Below are 18,575 nucleotides of genomic sequence, written 5' to 3' on the forward strand. Positions count from 1 at the left end.
ATGCGGCAGGCCTTGTGAACGGGAAAAGGGGTTTTTCTAATCCATGTCATGAAAGAGCCTCTTCTCGAGCCTCCTTTTTCAGAGCCAAGGCCCACAGCTATAGCTGTGCTTCTTTTCCTCAGAGTGGAAGCTCTAAAAGGGATGACCAGAGAGCCGCACAAAAGCTCAGGCCATCTTAGTTGTCTCTCCTTCCTGATTTTCATTCCAAACGGAGCCCTAGGAGCTGGGCTTGGTGGGGCAGAGGTAGCCAGATCTTGTAGTTCGCAGCCAGCCTGGTCTACAGAGCAAGTTCCAGGACAGCCAGGGCTGCACAGAGGAACTCTTTATCAAAATCCCAAAAATTAAATGAATACATTTTAAAATGTGAATAAATAAATAAACTAGAGCCCTGACTAACGAGATGGCTCATCAACTAAAGGCATTTGTCACCAATCCTGATGACGTGAGTTCAAGTTCCAGGATCCACACGATAGAATGAGAGAGTCAACTGTGACCTCCTTGTGGTCTGTATCTCCTCACACACAAGGAAATGAACAACATCTTCTGTATTAAACAATGTAGCATCTTAGCTGAAGAGTGGTGGCCTGGATAAACAGTGTTTCTTGTGCAGTACTTCATCTCAGGCTGAGAAGGGAAGGTGTGGCCCCTGGTGTCAGCAGGCTTTGCCACTGGTGCCTTTATTAACTAACATTGTGGTTATAAACACCAAATTGATAACAGCTTAGGGAGGCCCAGGAGCCAGCTGTTAGGTGTGTTCTTGGAGTTGGGGGGAAGCATAGAGGAGACCATCCATGGTACCTGCTCCTTAGGCATTCCATAAATGATGTAGCAGAATTTTCTCCTTCCCGAGGAAGGGTGCTCCTCCTCGCCCACAGTACTACAAGTTCCAGCTGCCTTTCGTGACACAGCTGCCCGTCTCCATGCCTTGCCCCCCCCCCCCCCCCTCTTCTGGAGACAAGGTTGTGATTTACTGTCTGGCACACAGGTGGACCTGAATGAAGAGGAGACCATCCTCATTATCCGTCGCCTGCACAAGGTGCTGCGGCCCTTCCTGCTGCGGAGGCTCAAGAAGGAGGTTGAAGCCCAGCTACCTGAGAAGGTAGGTTTTGGCAGAAGCCACAGGGTGCCGTTTACAGGGCTATTTCCAGGGTGGGGGCAGTCAGGTGATCCTTCCCTGGCTTGCTCCACCAGGCTTGAAGTAGTGACTGACAGCACTGTGCTGCAAAGCCAGGGAGGGCAGTGTGTCAGAACTGAGCCCTGTCTCAAGGGAGCGTACTGTGTGCCTGCCCAGATTCCTTTTCTCAGCAAGAGGCCGTGGCTCAGGTTGAGTCTCCTGCGCATTGCCAGTGGCATGGGCTCTCTGCTCCATGCAGCCACACTTGACTTGCCTCTCTGGTTCACTTCACTCTTTATTTCTGGCAGGCTATGAGCCCTCCAGATTGGGAACAGCTTACCCCTTTGGGCCCAGAATCTCCTGCCTTCTCTTCATTCCAAATCTCCCCAGTATCAGGGCTCCTCCCTCAAGCCCGTATCCTAATCAAAGTGCTGGTCACAAGGCTCTACTTGGTGGCAGAGGTGGCTCAGTCTGAGATCGGATGGCCTCAGAGTACTCTTTGTTCCACAGGTGGAGTATGTCATCAAATGTGACATGTCAGCCCTGCAGCGTGTGCTCTACCGTCACATGCAGGCCAAAGGTGTGCTGTTGACTGATGGCTCTGAGAAGGACAAGAAGGTTTGTTCCAGGTCCCTGTTCCTCTCCTGATTGTCTTTGAAGGGGAGGGTGGGTCGAGAGCATCATCGGATTCAGAACATTGAGCCCGCCCAGAGGCCTCACCTGGCCCTGCTCCCTCAGGCATTCAAGCAGTCACAGCGTTAATGCTGGTTATCTTTTGAGGGTGCTCCCTGGGCTGCTTTCTGGAGCCTTGTTTAAGACACTGCCTTCCTCAGGACTGATGTAGAGTTGGAATATTACTAGAGAGCTCCACTTACTCAGCAGGTAAAGAGCTACCTCGGCCTTCTTCTTGGTATTGCTGAGGGCGTGCTGACATTGGAAAGAGAGGGCAGGCCAGCCCTCTTGGGAGCACTCAGAGTGTCCTCCTCCAGCTCCTAAGCGAATCTGGACTTGTCCTGGGGGAAGCCCCAGTTCCTCCAGTCTGTGCCCAGCATCACAACCGTAGCTCCAAGTATGCCTCTTATCGGCTCAGGCACCACCCCCTTCTCATTAGAGCCCTTCAGAGTGCCTCTGCTTGCCCTAAGCTGTTTTGCCACACTTGCTTCCATTCATCCTGTGTGCCAGGTAGTCTCTTACACACACCACACTGCCGCCTCCTTCCCAGTGGCCCTGCTTGCTCTGGGCCTTCTCCTACCACTCTACCCAATCCCCTGCCCACCTTGCCCAAAGGCAGGACTGCATTTTGAACCATCTCATGTGCCTCTGCAGGGCAAAGGTGGCACCAAGACGCTGATGAACACTATCATGCAGCTGCGCAAGATCTGCAACCACCCCTACATGTTCCAGCATATTGAGGTAAGGCTGCAACCCTGTGGCCCAGCTCTTTGGAGACAGAGCTGGGCTGCTTGTCCCTGGTATGTGTGTGTGTGTGTGTGTGTGTGTGTGTGTGTGTGTGTGAGAGAGAGAGAGAGAGAGAGAGAGAGAGAGAGAGAGAGAGAGAGAGAGAGAGAGAAAGAGATAGATATGTCAAGTGTCTTCCTCTACTAATCTCTGTCTTAGTTTTTGAGATAGTTTCTTTCATTGATTAACTAGACAGAATGGCTAATGAGCTCCATAGACCCATCTGCCTCCACCTCCACACCTGTGGGGTTACCCACATCAGCCACCACGCCTGGCTTCTACCTAGGTGCTAGGAATCCAAGCTCAGGTCCTCATGATTGTACAGCAGGGGCTTTAGGGACAAAGACATCTCTCTCCTTGGGCTTTATGATTTTAAGAGTAGATTAAGGATGGGGGCTGGAGAGATGGCTCAGAGGTTAAGAACACTGGCTGGGAGTTCAATTCCCAGCAACCACATGGTGGCTCACACCCATCTACAATGAGGTCTGGAGCCCTCTTCTGGAATGCAGGCACACATGCAGGCAGAACACTGTACATAAGAATAGCTTAAGGAGCTGGCCATAGTGGTGCACTTCTTTAATCTCCTCACTTGAGAGGCAAAGGCAAGTGGATCTCTGTGGGTTCAAGGTCAGCCTGGTCTATATAGTGAATTCCAGGACAGCCAGGGCTGTGTAGAGAGACCCTGTCTCAAAATAAAACAGCAAAAAAGGCAGCCAGGCATGGTGGTGCATGCCTTTAATACCAGCACTCAGGAGGCAAAGGCAGGCGGATCTCTTGAACTCAAGGCCAGCTTGGTATACAGAATGAGTTCCAGGACAGCTAGGGCTACACAGAGAAACTCTGTCTCAAAAAAAAAAAACAAAGCTTAAGATATTCTAACTAGTCTCTGTATATACATCTGTCTCCATTGAGTTTTCCTTTTGTTGGTGTTTAGTTTATGTGTATGTGTGCGTCTGTGTTGCTGTGGATGTAGACAACAGTCGTAACATGTAAGCACACGCTCTGGCATTGGGTGTACCCAGTCCAATAGGTGCTTAACAAACACATCATGGGCCTGGAAATGACTGTCTCTAAAGCTCCATCTTAAGAATCGCCTCTGAGGTGTTTTCTGTGGGTTTGGGGACTTCTCCCTTGGGATGTGTTCCTACTCCTGAGGTCACACATGTCCCAGGCAGGGTTTCCCCACCTGGTTAGGAAGAGCTGCCATGGACATCAGTGAAGTCTGTCCACCGTCATCATGAGTAACTGTGCTTTTGAAGACTCTGGACTCTTGCTCCTGAAGAGCGCATATCATATTCGTGGTGTACAGTTTCAGGGTCATTCCAGACCTCTAATGCCTTGGAATTCCATTTCAGGATGGTCAGAGGTATTCACCTTGGTGCCCAAGTGTCATGTAGTCTTCTTCCCAGCCATCACAGGAAAAGCATGAGGGTTGGCATTTGATGCACTGAGGCCAACGCCATCCATATCTGGACTCAGTGCCACTGCAGGCCACAATTGACCACCAGTGTGTACTCAGTCCTCTGCATAGCACCTTGGACCATGGGCTTGACTGGGCAGCCCCTTCCTGCCTTGGCACTGATCCATCTCTTGTCCCGTTGCAGGAGTCCTTTTCTGAGCACTTGGGGTTCACCGGCGGCATCGTGCAAGGGTGAGAAGCTTCCCAGCTCTGAGGGTGGGCAGCAGTCTGCCAGGAGGGGTTTGTAGTCTTGTTCAGTGGCTTTGTTGCTGTGGTTAACATTTATCTGGTATCTGAGACAGAATGTGCTATCAGACTGGCCTCCAGACCATGGCTCTGCTGCCCACAGTGTAACCCTAGACAGCTTCTGTAATCCCTGAGCCTGACTCCACCCACTCTACAGAAATACACTTGATACTCTGTGAGAGTATATCCTGCAGCTTCCTTAGGTGCAGGCTCCACTTCTCTTTCTTTTGGGTTGTTGGGACATGGTCTCAATGTGTGGACTAGGCTCCTATGTAACTTAACCAGGATGTCTAATCATCTGTGTCCTGAAAGAGTTGGAGTCCTTCCGCCTCAGTCTTTGAAGTGCTGGGGTAATTGGTATGTACTATCATGCTCGGTTCCAGACCATACTTCTGTAATTCCATAGTGGTGGCCCTGGATGCGAGCTCTAGAATCTCACCCAGAGCCTTGTTGCAAACATTCTTGAAGTTGAGGCCACATTTTCAGCCTTGCATTGTTCGCCTATAAGGGCATAACATGGGATTAGAAAGGCAATGGTGCTCTTTGCTGTTGAGGTGGATTGGGTCTGCTGCCTTACCGTATTAGGCAAGTGCTTTGTTATCGTGTGCTTGCCTGGCCCTCTTGATTTTGAGGTACACAGTCTTTGGTCTTACGTTTGCCTGCTGTAGCTGGGATTACAGGTATGCACCACCAGGCCTAGCTTCAAAGAGTCCTGTGAACCTTTATGTATTTATGTCATATGGCTTCTGATACATCTCAGACACTGCTCTGTCCCACTGTCCATGCCACCCAGCCCGTTTCCACATGTCTAAAGCTAGAGGAAACGAGAGAATCCTGGGATTCCAGTCCCCAGTGTAAGCTATTCTAACCAGGTAGTGGCAGACCCAGCATCCTGGGAGCAACTCCTGCTCATATCCATGCTCTCGGCATTGGTTCTTTCTGGAGCTATTTCTCTCTCTCCCTTTACATAGGTTCTAGGGATGGAACTCAGGTCAGCAGGCTTACAGGACAAATGCCTTACCCATGAGCCAACTCCATGGCCTTCTGGACATCACGTTTGATTACACTGGTTTTATTCTCCTTGTGACCTTGTGAAATGACATGTACATGGTGACCAGGGATGTACCCTGACTGAGAGTGACCTGAGTTTAGCTGTAGCTGTGGGTGGATCTGGTTGGGAAACCAACTCTTTGCCCTTGAGTCTCGTAGGCAGCCTAGACGCCTCATACGCCATTGTTGAGCTCACAGTTGTGTGACTGACCATCTGAATGTGACCTCTTCCTTCCATGCACTAGATTGGACCTGTACCGTGCCTCAGGGAAATTTGAACTTCTTGATAGAATTCTACCCAAACTCCGTGCAACAAACCACAAAGTGCTACTCTTCTGCCAAATGACCTCCCTCATGACCATTATGGAAGACTACTTTGCATACCGTGGCTTCAAATACCTCAGACTTGATGGTGAGTAGAAGACAGTCTACTTGAGAGGTGTATTCCTGATCTAGTTACATGGACTTACAGTACACTAGATACACTGTATCCGACAACATCCTAGAGGCTTGGAATAGGTGAGCAGGGCCTGAGGTGCTTCTTTAGGCGTCTTGTCACTGGAGTCTTCACTGTAGGACAGGTTCAGTGTCATGGGTTCTAGCAGGGCCCTTCAACAGAAGTTACACAAACCTTTCTCACATGGCCATGAACATAATAACGCCACTAAAATGGAGCCTTGAGGGTTCTCTGGCTTCAGTAGAGCTGCATCCAGGTACATGCTCTCCTCCATCTTGGCCTCATCCCTAGACAGTGTCGCTAGCAGAGACACCAGGTTTCCTCCAGCTCCAGGCCAGCTGGCTTTCTCTGAACTGCTTTGTTGTGGCCTCTCACAGGCCTGGCCTGGAGCTGAATGAGGCTCAGTTGCAATGGAACCATGGCCTGCTTCCAGGCAAGGTCAGGCACTGTCTGACAGGCTCTGTGTACCAGCTGCCACAATATGCCTTTCCACTTCCTGGTGTCCAAGAGCTGTTTCAGGGAGGAAGAGACCCATATTGTTGACAGAACCAAGTGGTCAGGGAGGCCCTGAAGTTAGTTTCCCACACTGTCCGACTGAGAAGATAGACTTGGGAAGTTCATGACCAACAAGATCCAGCAGCTTTCTGTTTTCTTTGCAGAGCCTTTATTGGGCTAAGGAGCTGGGTGTGCCTCACCTAGACCTTCCCCTCCTCTTGCCCCCACTCCCCATCCTCTGGAGCTTTTTTACTGTATTTATAGAGATGTGGTTTCAGGGACCGCCAACCTGGGCTTGGTTGCTTCATCATTTTGTCTGACCCTGTGGAGCCTCATCTAGAAAATGCTGACCAAAACTGCATACTCACCTATCCCCAGCCCCTCAAAAGACCCCAGTGCCCCCTTTCCTAAGCCAACATCCTAGTCTATGTGTTCACACATCGCAGTGCTGGCCAAATGCTGCTGAGATCCAAATGGCTAGGCCTCTTCAGCTGCCCCCTCCTGTCCTTGTGAGTACCAGGTCCTACTGTATGTGGGTCCCTGTTCCCTGGAGGAGGAGCCTAAGGACTTGTATCTATTTGGTCTCAGGTGTTAAGGCCACAAGCAGCATAGTTGCTCGGGGAGCAGGGACAGGTGAGAACGTTGTTCATGCCACGAGTGGCAAGGATGTGGTGCAGGCCTGTTAGCCCCCTGCTAGGTAGGAGCCCAAAGAAGGCTGCAGTGGGCACAGCTCTTAGGCATGGGATTTCCCCCTCTTTTCTCTAATCCAGCCAAACCCACTGCAAGAAGGTCAAGGGGGAGTGCCGCCCCTGTATCTAGTGGCTCATCCCACCACCCTAGGCCACTAATGCTGAGGTGCTGTGATCCTTGTCAGTCCGGTGTCAGCCTTGTCAGCCACAGAGAGCGTGAACAGGAGGAGTCAGGAGGCATTACACCTGGAGATGGCAGTCCAGGAGCCTGCCGTCATCTTCCTCTTCCAGTGGCTTGTGTCATACAGGACACAGCTGATCTGTGGGGCACATTTGTTTTTAAACTCCCTTGACAGGCATGGTGACATTCAGTAATGATATGCTGTGCCTCCAAGTCCTCGTCTGGGGACCTTTTCACCCTGTAGAGGAAGGACCGCTGTGGCTCTTGTGCCCTGCAACACCATCCCTGATTCTGGAGCACAAGCTCCTTTGCATCTCCCACCCCAGGGCACCCTCCTGACCCTTTTCTCCTGTGCCTATCAGGAACCACAAAAGCAGAGGACCGGGGCATGCTGCTGAAAACCTTTAATGAGCCTGGCTCTGAGTACTTCATTTTCCTGCTCAGCACCCGTGCTGGGGGGCTGGGCCTCAACCTGCAGTCAGCTGACACTGTGATCATCTTTGACAGTGACTGGAATCCTCACCAGGTAAAGGCACTGGCTCAGGAGAGGGATACCCCCTTTCTTAGGAATCACTCCCTCCCTGACACTCTCACTAAGCTGGGAGCCATGAGAAGTACATTCATTGGTCCTGGTAGTCAGGGAACAAACCAGGCAGCTTCCTTCCTGCTTCTCAAAGTGGAAGTGACCTTGCACCTTGACCGGGGAAGGGGAGGGCTCTCTTTCCAGTATCCATGTTTTTATTCTCGGGTGCACCCGGGCAGTAACTAGCACAGAGATAGAGCCCTTGTCTGGCCCACATTAGTCTCCAGGCTCCATCCTCAGTGTTCAGCAACCATACAGTTCTTGGATTATATAGCTGAGCAAAAAGTAGAACACAGCCTAGTCTACTGGGATGTAAGCCCTTCTAGCCCTGTCCTGTATCCCCACACTCAGTCCCACTCGTAAAACCAGATCTGGGCAAGCTCTGTGCTCTGTTCATTACCTCTTCTTGCTCCTTAGCCACATTTGCCCTGGGGCCCCCATGCCAGAAGATGCCAGGGTGTGCTGATTCGTACATTTAACAGTTTGAAGATGAGTAGCAAATTTGCCCTATCTCCTCATACAGGTATACTATATTGGTTTAGTTTGAAATGCAAATGCTAATATATAAGGTGAACTGGTGCCCCCATTCCCATCATCCTTGTGCACCTGCCAGGCATGCACAGTAGTGATGTGTTTGCTGTGTAGTGGTGTGTTTCTGTCCCATTTAGCCAACGTGGCCCACCCCCACTCCAGAGGACACATGTAAAGCTATTTGACTGTTGCCTCTGCTGCAAAGTACCCCAGACTCTAGCAGCTCCAGGACATTTTTTCCCTTAGCCCAACAGGCAGGTATCTTATATTCTCTGACTTGTCAGTGACCATTAATTAGCCCCTAGGTAACCTTGTTTGTCCCTCTTGGGGCACTTTTGCAAGGACCCTCTAGTCCCATGGTTCTCAACCAGTGTGGGTCATGACCCTTTGGGGGAGTCGAGTGACCTTCACACAGGGGGTGCGGTGCCTAAGATCATCTGAAAACAGTTATTTACATTATAATCCATAAAAGTAGCAAAGTTACTGTCACAAAGTAGGAATGAAAATAATTTTATGGTTGGGGATCACCATAGCATGAGGAACTATATGAAAGGGACATATCCTTAGGAAAGTTTGAGAGCCACTGCCCTAGTCAGATCCGCCCTGAATAAGTGATTGCCCTAGTCACGGGGCATTGCCTTCATGTGATGGCTGCTTGTGTGCAGCTGGCCCGCTCCCACTGATAGTCTCTGGAATGTCCTTTCCACAGCCTGGGAGACCTAGCAGAAATCATCCATGTGATTATTAAATTGCCTAGGTGGTCACCATGTCATTCCTACGATGAGTGTCAGTGTAGTTTCTGCCTAGATGCTACTGGTGGGCCATTTCCTAAGAGGTGGTCAGGTAATAACACAAGTCAAGCAGAGTCCACTTCAGAGCGAGCCAGGAGCACATTATCAAGGCCAGCCTTGCCAGCAGTCATCCTGATTTCCCTGGGGGCCTTCTGTTCTTATGACCAGAGAGGAGTCTCCAGTTGAGGAACCTTGTTGGTGCCCAGCCTGCCCACACCGCTTCTGCCCAAAGAGAACTGCAGGCAGTCTCACTCTGCTAGAAATGACAGAAGTAATATCGCAGTGCTGACTGCTGACTCCTCAGGTCCCCGTACCACATCCCCACACCCATCGGCACTGTCTGCATTGAAGCCGTAGGATCTGGTGCCCAAAAATGTTGGCCCCAGCCAGGCCCCGGATGCACAGAAGTGCTGTTCTCACAGCTGTGATGTGGCCATGCTGTGGAGCTTTGACAAGGGCTGCTCCGAGTATTCCCCTAGGAGTTACCCTCAGGTAGCTTCTTCAAAAAAAGAAATATCCAGGGTCAGCAATTAAGAGTGTATACTTGCAGAGCACCTGAGTTTGGTTCCTGGCATCTGTTGTCAGGTGGCTCACAGCATCTCCAGTTCCATTTCTCTTATACCCCCTTCCTTAAGTGGGTACTTGACTCTCTCTCTCTCCCTCTCAGATTTACACTTAAAATAGATTTTTGTTTGTTTGTTTGTTTAAGTAGACAGCTGTTCTGTGCTAAACAAGGCCCCTCCAGGCCCCTAGAGAAAGATCACAGGTTCCATTATTGGGTTCCTGGCTCATGAAGCTGCAAGCCAGGGCTAAACACCATGTCTAGAATTCCCCAGACTGACCCACCTCCTCTCCCAAGGACCTGCAAGCACAGGATCGTGCCCATCGAATTGGGCAGCAGAATGAGGTGCGTGTGCTCCGCCTGTGCACCGTTAACAGTGTGGAGGAGAAGATCCTGGCCGCTGCCAAATACAAACTCAATGTGGACCAGAAGGTTATCCAGGCAGGCATGTTTGACCAGAAGTCATCCAGCCATGAGCGGCGCGCCTTCCTGCAGGCCATTCTGGAGCATGAGGAGCAGGATGAGGTGAGCATGGTGCCAGCCTGGCCCAGCGTGAGTGGTGGATGCATGAGGCTTTCATTTTCGGTTTTGTACCTTTTTTGCACTCTTGGTTTTTTGTTTTTTGTTTTTTATTTTTTGGTTTTTTGGTTTTTTATTTTTTTATTTTTTTGCGTCCCTTTGGAGTAAAGGGAGTGTGGGCTGAGCAGAAAGAGGATGCGCACTTGCTTTCCCTTCGAAGTGGGTTTTTTTCTAAACTGCTGGTGACAGACGCCGCATTGACAGCCCTGGAGACTGAAGTCCTGTATTTATCCACAGAGCAGACACTGCAGCACGGGCAGCGGCAGTGCCAGCTTCGCCCACACTGCCCCTCCGCCAGCGGGCGTCAACCCCGACTTGGAGGAGCCACCTCTAAAGGTGAGAGGGGTAGTTCAGTCTCCACGCCCACTCAATTCTCGGCGTCTCGCTGAGACTGGCCAGCAAGGGCCTGACCCCACGGAGCGTGCGTGTGCGTGTGTGTATGTGTGTGCCTCTTGCTGACGCGTGGGATCCTCCACCGCAGCCAGCCTGGGACCTCCAGCTCATCAGCTCATCTCCTAATGGACGGACGCTGCTGCTCGCCTCCGAGCCTGGCCACCACCCAGCCTGGCCCCACCACAGTTAGACTAAAGTTTTGCAATCTTGTAGGAGGAAGATGAGGTACCTGATGATGAGACCGTCAACCAGATGATTGCCCGGCACGAAGAAGAATTTGACCTCTTCATGGTGAGCACCGGGGCTGGGACCACACAGACTCCGTGATGATAGTGGTATCCCTCTAGCTATTGAAGCGGCTGTTCCTCCTCATGTAGCTTTCTCATGCCTTCAGCTGACCCTCATGTCGTAGGGATAGTGAGGGACACTCCACTGCCATTTCTGTGATCCTCAGAGCCTGTGGGCTTTTTTATAGGGAGTTGAATGGACACTGCAGACCTGAGGCGTGTCTGGGGCCTGGGCCACAGATTTCCCCCACATTGCTGTGTGCTAGTATAAAGTTCAGATGGGGCTCGCTGAGCCCGTCGTGCTGTGGACACACCTGTCCTCCCAAGGTAGAACCCTTACTGGGGTCTGCTGTAGCAGCCAGGTCCAGTCAATTCCAAAAGCGAGGCACTGTTGCATAACTCTTTAGCAACTCATGTCCCTGCAGGCAGTGAGCTGGCCCCTGTGAGGTCACACCAAGGGCTTTTGGTCACTGTGCTGACTTCTTTCTACCCTCCTGCCCACCAATCCCACATCACAGCGCATGGACTTAGACCGCCGGCGTGAAGAGGCCCGCAACCCCAAGCGGAAGCCACGCCTGATGGAAGAAGATGAGCTCCCATCCTGGATCATCAAGGATGATGCCGAGGTAGAGAGGCTGACATGTGAGGAGGAAGAGGAGAAGATGTTTGGCCGTGGTTCTCGCCACCGCAAGGAGGTGGACTACAGCGACTCACTGACAGAGAAGCAGTGGCTCAAGGTACATGCCTGAGAGGGCTATGCGCCGCAGACCATGCCAGGCAGGGCAGGGGGCAGAGGCCAGGCCTTCTTGGGTCATCCCAGATGGCGCCTTCCCACATTGTTGGCTGCTTGTGCACTGCATGGCTTCTAAGCTTAGACCTTTAGTTGCTACCTCTAGGCTGCCACAGGGCAGAGCCATGCTACTGTCAACATGCAGCACCTAACATGCTGTCAGCCCTCCTGGGCTCTCCAAGTTGACTGATGAGAGACCCTGATATACCATCAGCAAGTTTTCTGGAGGTGGCCAGGAGCTGGGCTCGTGGCCTGACTGTGGAGAAGGCTCTGGTTTCAAGTCCCTGCCTACTTGCTGAGCTGACTGCTCCTGGGTACACAGGGGGAGGGCAACATTCTTTGAGTACATGGTAGCTGTCCAAGCAGCTGCAGCAGCAGCAGATGGTGAATGATCAGAGCTGAGTAGTGTCAAGTGTCTGGCATCAAGACTGGCATTGGTGTCAGGAGTGTAAGCTAGTGATTCGAAATCCAGCCCTGAAGTCATGTTGTGAGCACAGCCCAGAAGCAACTCTTTAGGTGTAGGCAGGTGGCAATGATCCCTGTGGCCCTGCTGTGGCCAGGCAGCCCTGGCCCCTCCTGGGAGCTCAGAAGAACCTCATCTAGAGAACACATCAGGGAAGCCAGGGTCGTAACTCAGGCTGTAACCCATAGGTTGTGGCAAGAGGATTAAGGAGAATTCCAGGGCAACCCAAGTTTCACAGCAAGACCTTGTCCAAGAAAAGAATCTGCCAAGAAGTCAAACTTTGGGATGGGCTTACCCATTCAGAATACTCCAGAGCTAGGACAGGACCCCCAGGTCTTTTCTGAGATAAGGCCATCACTCCAAGAGGACTTGTCGTCATCTGTTCACACACGCAAAGCACGGGGGTGGCTTTACATTCAGACCAGCACATCTGCTGAGTTTCGTGTACGGTTTCTGAGTGGGAGTCTCCTGCCGTGCGCAGCATCTTTTAAAGGTTCATTGCTGGGGTCAGGCAGCATTCCTGTCTGCATTAGAGCAACTTCATCCCCCTCCCCCCAAAAAAGAGGCCCACATTTCTGGTTACTTCTGTCAACACCTTTGTTTGCCTCACCCTGGAAGCTTTCTACTACTCTGCTTTCTACCCTTGGCATTCATGCACCTGGTGGGTTGTTGTTGATGGTAGTTTTGTTGTTGTTTTGTCTTGTTTTTTGAGACAGGGTTTCTCTGTGTAGCTCTGGCTGTCTTGGAGCTCGCTCTGTAGACCAGGCTGGCCTCGAATTCAGAGTTCTACCTGCCTCTGCCTTCCGAGTGCTGGGATGAAAGGCATGTGCCACCTCCACCTGGTGGTTTTTTGTTTTTAAATATGGTATACTTCGAGAATTTGCATGTTATCCCTGTTTAGTGTATGTGCTGTTGATGAGCACTACTGGTTTGTCATTATTTTTAAGATTTATTTGTTTATTATGTATATGGTGTTCAACCTGCATATATGCCTGCAGGCCAGAAGGGGGCACCAGATCTCATTACAGATGGTTGTGAGCCACCATGTGGTTGCTGGGAATTGAACTCATGACTTTTGGAAAAACAGCCAGTGCTCTTAATCTGTGAGCCATCTCTCCAGGTCCTACTTGGTATATTTTCTTCTTTTCTTCTTCTTCTTCTTCTTCTTCTTCTTCTTCTTCTTCTTCTTCTTCTTCTTCTTCTTCTTCTTCTTCTTCTTCTTCTTCTTCTTCTTCTTCTTCTTCTCTTCGTCTTCGTCTTCTCCTCCTCCTCCTCCTCCTCCTTCTCCTCCTTCTCTCTTTTTCTTCTCCTCCTCCTCTTCCTCCTTTTAAGAACATACATTTCTTTTCTTTTTCTTTTTCTTTATTTTATGTGCACTGATGTTTTGCCTTCATGTCTGTCTGAGAGTGTCAGATCCCCTGTAACTGGGGTTACAGGCAGTTGTGAGCTGCCTTGTGGGTGTTGGGGTTGAACCTGGGTGCTCTGGAAGACCAGTCAGTCCTCTTAACCGCTGAGCCATCTCTCCAGCCCCTACTCAGCATATTTTTAATTGACTGATTGATGTACTTTGATGTTTTGAGACAAGGCCACATTCTGTAGCCCAGGCTGGCCTTGCATCTTAACTTCCTGTGTCCTCACCACCCCACCAAGCGTTCTTAATTGCAGGCAAGCACCACACACGCTCTGCCTTTCTAGTCTGTGACTGGTGAGCACAGCACCTTCCCTGGGCTGGGTAGTGGCGCCATTGTGCAGGATGCCTCCTGCTGTCTTTCCATCAGTTGGCGGGTGTTCGATTGCTCCTTTGAGGAGGCTGTTTTGGTTAATATATGGTTAACCATGTTGTGGGCCTGTCTTTTTGTCTCTTGTATACCTTGGAATGGTATTAATAGAACAGATGGCCAGCCACACGTGTGCCAGTCCTTGGTCTTGCCACATCCTCACTAATACCTGTCATCTCTTGCCTTGGTTGTATATTTTGTGTGCTTCTTGCTCATTCCTGTATCTTCTGCAGAAATTTATCTATTTATTCATGTCCCTTGCCACCCACCTCTACCCCTTTGAGAAAATTGTCTTACTGGGTTGCCCATTCTGATTTTCAACTCATGGGCTCAAACAGTCTTGCTTCAGCCTCATGAATAGCTGGAATTATAAACATACAGTAGTGCCTACACTTTCTCTTTTTAAAAGGTTTGTTTGTTTTCGAGCCAGGGTTTCTCTGTGTAGCACTTGCTGTCCAGGAACTCACTCTGTAGACCAGGCTGGCCTCAAATTCAAAGGCTTGTCTCTGCCTCCCAAGTGCTGGGATTAAAGGCGTGCACCACCACCGCCTGGTCTCTTGTAAATTATTTTTCTATGTATTTATTTCAAATGTGTGTATCTGCATTTGTATATGCATATGTGTATTGGGGTGCCCCCAAGCCATGGCATGTGTGGAGGTCAAAGAAAACTTGATAGGAGGCAATTCTGACCTTTGCCTATGTGGATCCTGGGGACCAAACTCAAGTCATCAACTTGGTAACAAGCACCTTTACCTACTGAGCCATCTGGCCAGCCCCAACAGATCTTTATAAACCTCTCTTTTTGTTTGTTTTTATTTTGTTTATTTGAGACAAGGTTTCTCTGTGTAACAGTCCTGGCTGTCCTAGAACTCACTCTGTAGACCAGGCTGGCCTCAAACTCATACACCTGCCTCTGCCTCCCAAGTGCTGGGATTAAAAGCATAGGCCATCGCCACCAGGCCAAAAATCTCTTTTCATAGATACACATAGCAGTAGATTCCTCTTCTCTGGGTTCTTCTTAATCTCTTTGTGTTTGTGTGTGTTTATACATGCTCCTGAGCCACGGAGTCTAGAAGAGGACATCTGATCCCCTGAAGATGGAGTTGGGGCAGGCGAATGAGCCAACTGACATGGGTGCTAGGAATTAAACTTGGATTCTTTGCGGTGTGGGCTCTGAACTCTTGAGCCCTCTTTTTTTTTCTTGATATCCTTGGGCTCACAAAGGGTTTTTCATTTTGAAAGGTATTTGTTATTGTTGTGTGTGTGTATATTTGTTTGTGAGTGCAGGCACACACATAACATGGCACTCACGGAAGTCAGAGGACCTATAGGAGTCTATTCTCTTCCATCCTGTGATATGAGGTTTGGTGGCAAACTCTCATGAGCCATCTTGGTGGTGCTATTTATCTTTATTGTTTATGATTTGATATATATTTAAAATTTGCCAAATTCAAGGTCACAAAAATTTATCCCTGTTTTCATTTTTATACTTTGTGGGATAGAATCTGCTGTTTGAGCCCTAGATAGCCTAATAGTTGAATACTACCCCAGGCTGTCCTCAAACTCATGGTGATCCTCCTGCCTCAGTCTCCCAAGTGTTGGGATTATAGGTGTGTACCACCAGGCCTGACTTTTGTTTTGAGAGGTTTGTAGTTTTGCTTCATTTAAAAATAGAGCACTTCTGAGGCTGGAGAGCTGGCTTGGTGGTTAAGAGTAGTTGTTATTGAAAAGGACCTGGGTCTGACTCTCAGCACCCATGGAGGCTCACCCCCTCACCTCCTCAGGAACATGTGTGGTGCATAGGCACATATGTAAGCACGATACTCAAACATAAAGTCATAGACATCAACCTTACAGAAAACAACTGAGGACACAGTGAATCGCAATGCCTCTTGGTGTCTTGTTTTTCCCTTCAGATTTATTTACTTTCATTTTCTGTATATGGGTGTTTTGCCTTCATGTACGTCTGTGCCTATGAAGGCCAGAAGAAGGCACCAGTCAGATCCCCAGAAACTGGAGTTTTAGATGGTCGTGAACCATCATGTGAGTATAGATAATAGAACCCAGATTCTCTGGAAGAGCAGCCAGTGCTCTCAACCACTGAGCCATCTCCAGCCCCTTTTGGTATTTTCTATTGGCTAAACTTGCTGGACATTAAACATAAGGACAGCCTGTCTCCACATACCAGCACTAAAGTACATTCCACCATTCCGGGCTTTTATGTGGGTACTGGGAATTCAAACTCAGGTCCTTAGTTTGCAAAACAGATACTTTCCCACTGAGCCTTTTATTTTGCACATTAAATTTTGTGAACTGGGTTGTGGAAGTACACACCTTTAATCCCAGCACTTGGAAAGCAAAGGCAGGTGGGTCTCTGAGTTTGAGGCCAGCCTGGTCTATAGAGTGAGTTTTAGCACAGCCAGAGCTACACAGAGAAACCCTGTCTTGAAACAAACAAACGTTCTCTAACCCATTCTGAGTTTTCATAAGTATGAAAAATAAGGTCCAGTTTGAATTCCACATTTGCGTATCGAGGTGTCCCAGCAGCATTTGCTGAAGAGAATATTTTGCAGAGAGAGCACATCTTACATTATAATAAATTTACAGTTACAAAGCCATGTGTGGAGGCACGTGCCCGTCACCCCAGCACTTGGGAGGTAGAGGTAGGAGGATCAGAAATTCAAGGCCACCCTGGATTACTGGAGACCCTGTCTCCAAAAGAGATCCATTTACGATAATGAAATCTCTAAGATCAGCCCTCTCTCCTGCTGCTAGTAGACATGTAATTCATGCCATTCTGCAGGCCGCTCCCTGTGTGTCCAGATCTTACAGCTTATCTCACCGCTAACCAGGGCTGACCCTATCTCTTTTCTTTCTGGGGCTCCTCTGATAAAGTGCCATAATTGTGCCACTTAACAGGGTTTGGGAACATTCTCTCACTCTTGGAGAACCAGACAGATTGCTGGCAGGGTCATTTTCCGTTGGGAGCCCTGGGCAATGTCCTTGGCTGTCCCCTCTTCTGGGGCTCCAGCAACTCTTAGCTTGTGGCCACCTCTCTCTAGTCCCTGCCCCTCCCTGTCTCATCAGAGGAAGGAAGGAGGGCATGGAGAAATGGCTTCGTGGTTAAGAGCATGTACTGTTCTTACAGAGGACCCAAGTTCAATTTCTGACACTCATTAGGTGGCCCACAACCACCTGAATCTCCAGCTCCAGGAGTTCTGATGCCCATGCATGCATGTAATTAAGAGTAATAAAAAAGGGCCAGGGCTGCTTCTCAGCATTAGGCTATCACTAACTACTCCCTGCCAAAACAAGATCATTAACAGATTATAAGGACCTCATTTCTATCTAAGGTCAAGTTGTGAAGTTCTGGGTAGACATGAATTTGGGGAACAGTCTTAAACCATTGCTCATTCCTGAGTGCAGTAGAGCTCACAGGTGTGTCTCACCTGCTGCTACATGCCCTAATGCTGCTTTCTTGGCCCAGAGGCTCTCCCCCCCCCCCCTTGAAGCCCAGTTGTCACTGCTCTTGAGAGGTTTGGCCAGACCATACTGTGTTGTGTTACTGTCTTTGGGCCAGAATTCATCTGACTTCATGCAGCCCAGGGCCTGGACACTGCCACAGTGTAGGTGTGAAACAAACAACGACCTGCTAGGTCTTTTGATTCAGGACTCTCTCCTGATCCCAAGCTCCCCTAGAATATTCTTTGAAAGTTAACTATTGTTATTTGGCATGCTCTTCACCTCAATAGCTTTACCGTGAGGAAGCTGACTTAAGGAGTCCACTGGCAGCCTCAGCCTGAGCAACCATGGAAGAAGGGCTTCCATGTATGTAACTCAGGGGCCGGAGCCTTGGCAAACATGTGTGAGATGTTGGGTCTTATCCCCAGCACAGCAACAAGATTAGGCTGGAGAGGTGGCTCATGTTAAGGGCACTTATGGCTCTTTCAGAGGGCCCACGTCCAGTTCCCAGCATCCACATCACAACTACTGTTAAAGTGTCTAAGAACCTGTGCACCGTTCTTTGAGCAGACAGGCTGTCTGTGCATTAGCGCCGCGCCCCCGGACACTGCTTAGTTAGCCTGTACCTGAGAGCTGAACCCCATCCTTAGCGCCACAGAGTAGATCGAGAAAAGGAAGAAAAGGACACTAGAAAGGACAGGAAAGCTGGGCACGCCTTACCCTTAACTTGGGATGTTGAGGGGTAGATAGGTATTCAAGACCTGCCTGGGCTACATGAAACCCTGTATCAAAACAAATAAACAGCCACAGTAGTAATGGTGGTAAAAGTGACAGATAGGCATACGACAGAGGAAACCTGTGCTGGGTGAGCTGCAGTGGTTCAGCTCCACTGAGGTACCTGAGAGAAGGTTCTGAGAGTGGTGGCTGCTAGGCCTTGAGGGCACCTCATTTCCACTGTACTCTACTGATGAACAGCTAAAACGGTTCAATCACACTTCCCAAAGGTAGGTGGGCATGTCTTAGGGTTTCTGTTGCTGTGAAGAGACACTTTCAGCACGGCAACTCTTAGAAGGAAAACCATCTAACTGGGGTGGCTTACAGTTCAGAGTTTTAGTCCATTATCATCACGGTGGGACATGGTGGTGTGCAGGCAGACTTGGTGCTGGGGAAGGAGCTGAGAGTCGTACATCTTGACCTACAGGCAACA

At 49.7% G+C, this 18,575-nt stretch overlaps 1 protein-coding gene across 12 annotated transcripts in view; it reads left to right on the forward strand.

Moving 5' to 3' along the window:
* Positions 1 to 18,575, forward strand: part of Smarca4 (SWI/SNF related BAF chromatin remodeling complex subunit ATPase 4) — a 94,007-nt gene that overhangs the window by 57,829 nt on the left and 17,603 nt on the right. For 4 of the 12 annotated variants that reach the window (XM_076575858.1, XM_076575861.1, XM_076575860.1 and 1 more), the window contains exons 20-29: positions 986 to 1,099; positions 1,625 to 1,732; positions 2,441 to 2,527; positions 4,177 to 4,223; positions 5,573 to 5,739; positions 7,512 to 7,675; positions 9,914 to 10,141; positions 10,433 to 10,531; positions 10,802 to 10,879; positions 11,394 to 11,611. In XM_076575858.1, coding sequence (XP_076431973.1) covers positions 986 to 1,099; positions 1,625 to 1,732; positions 2,441 to 2,527; positions 4,177 to 4,223; positions 5,573 to 5,739; positions 7,512 to 7,675; positions 9,914 to 10,141; positions 10,433 to 10,531; positions 10,802 to 10,879; positions 11,394 to 11,611 — 1,310 coding nt within the window. Of the gene's footprint in view, positions 1 to 985; positions 1,100 to 1,624; positions 1,733 to 2,440; positions 2,528 to 4,176; positions 4,224 to 5,572; positions 5,740 to 7,511; positions 7,676 to 9,913; positions 10,142 to 10,432; positions 10,532 to 10,801; positions 10,880 to 11,393; positions 11,613 to 18,575 lie in introns of all 12 variants that reach the window. The other 8 variants (XM_042280514.2, XM_042280515.2, XM_076575866.1 and 5 more) reach the window with 3 other exon arrangements.

Source organism: Peromyscus maniculatus, chromosome 7, assembly GCF_049852395.1.
Source record: "Peromyscus maniculatus bairdii isolate BWxNUB_F1_BW_parent chromosome 7, HU_Pman_BW_mat_3.1, whole genome shotgun sequence".
Lineage (NCBI taxonomy): Eukaryota > Metazoa > Chordata > Mammalia > Rodentia > Cricetidae > Peromyscus > Peromyscus maniculatus.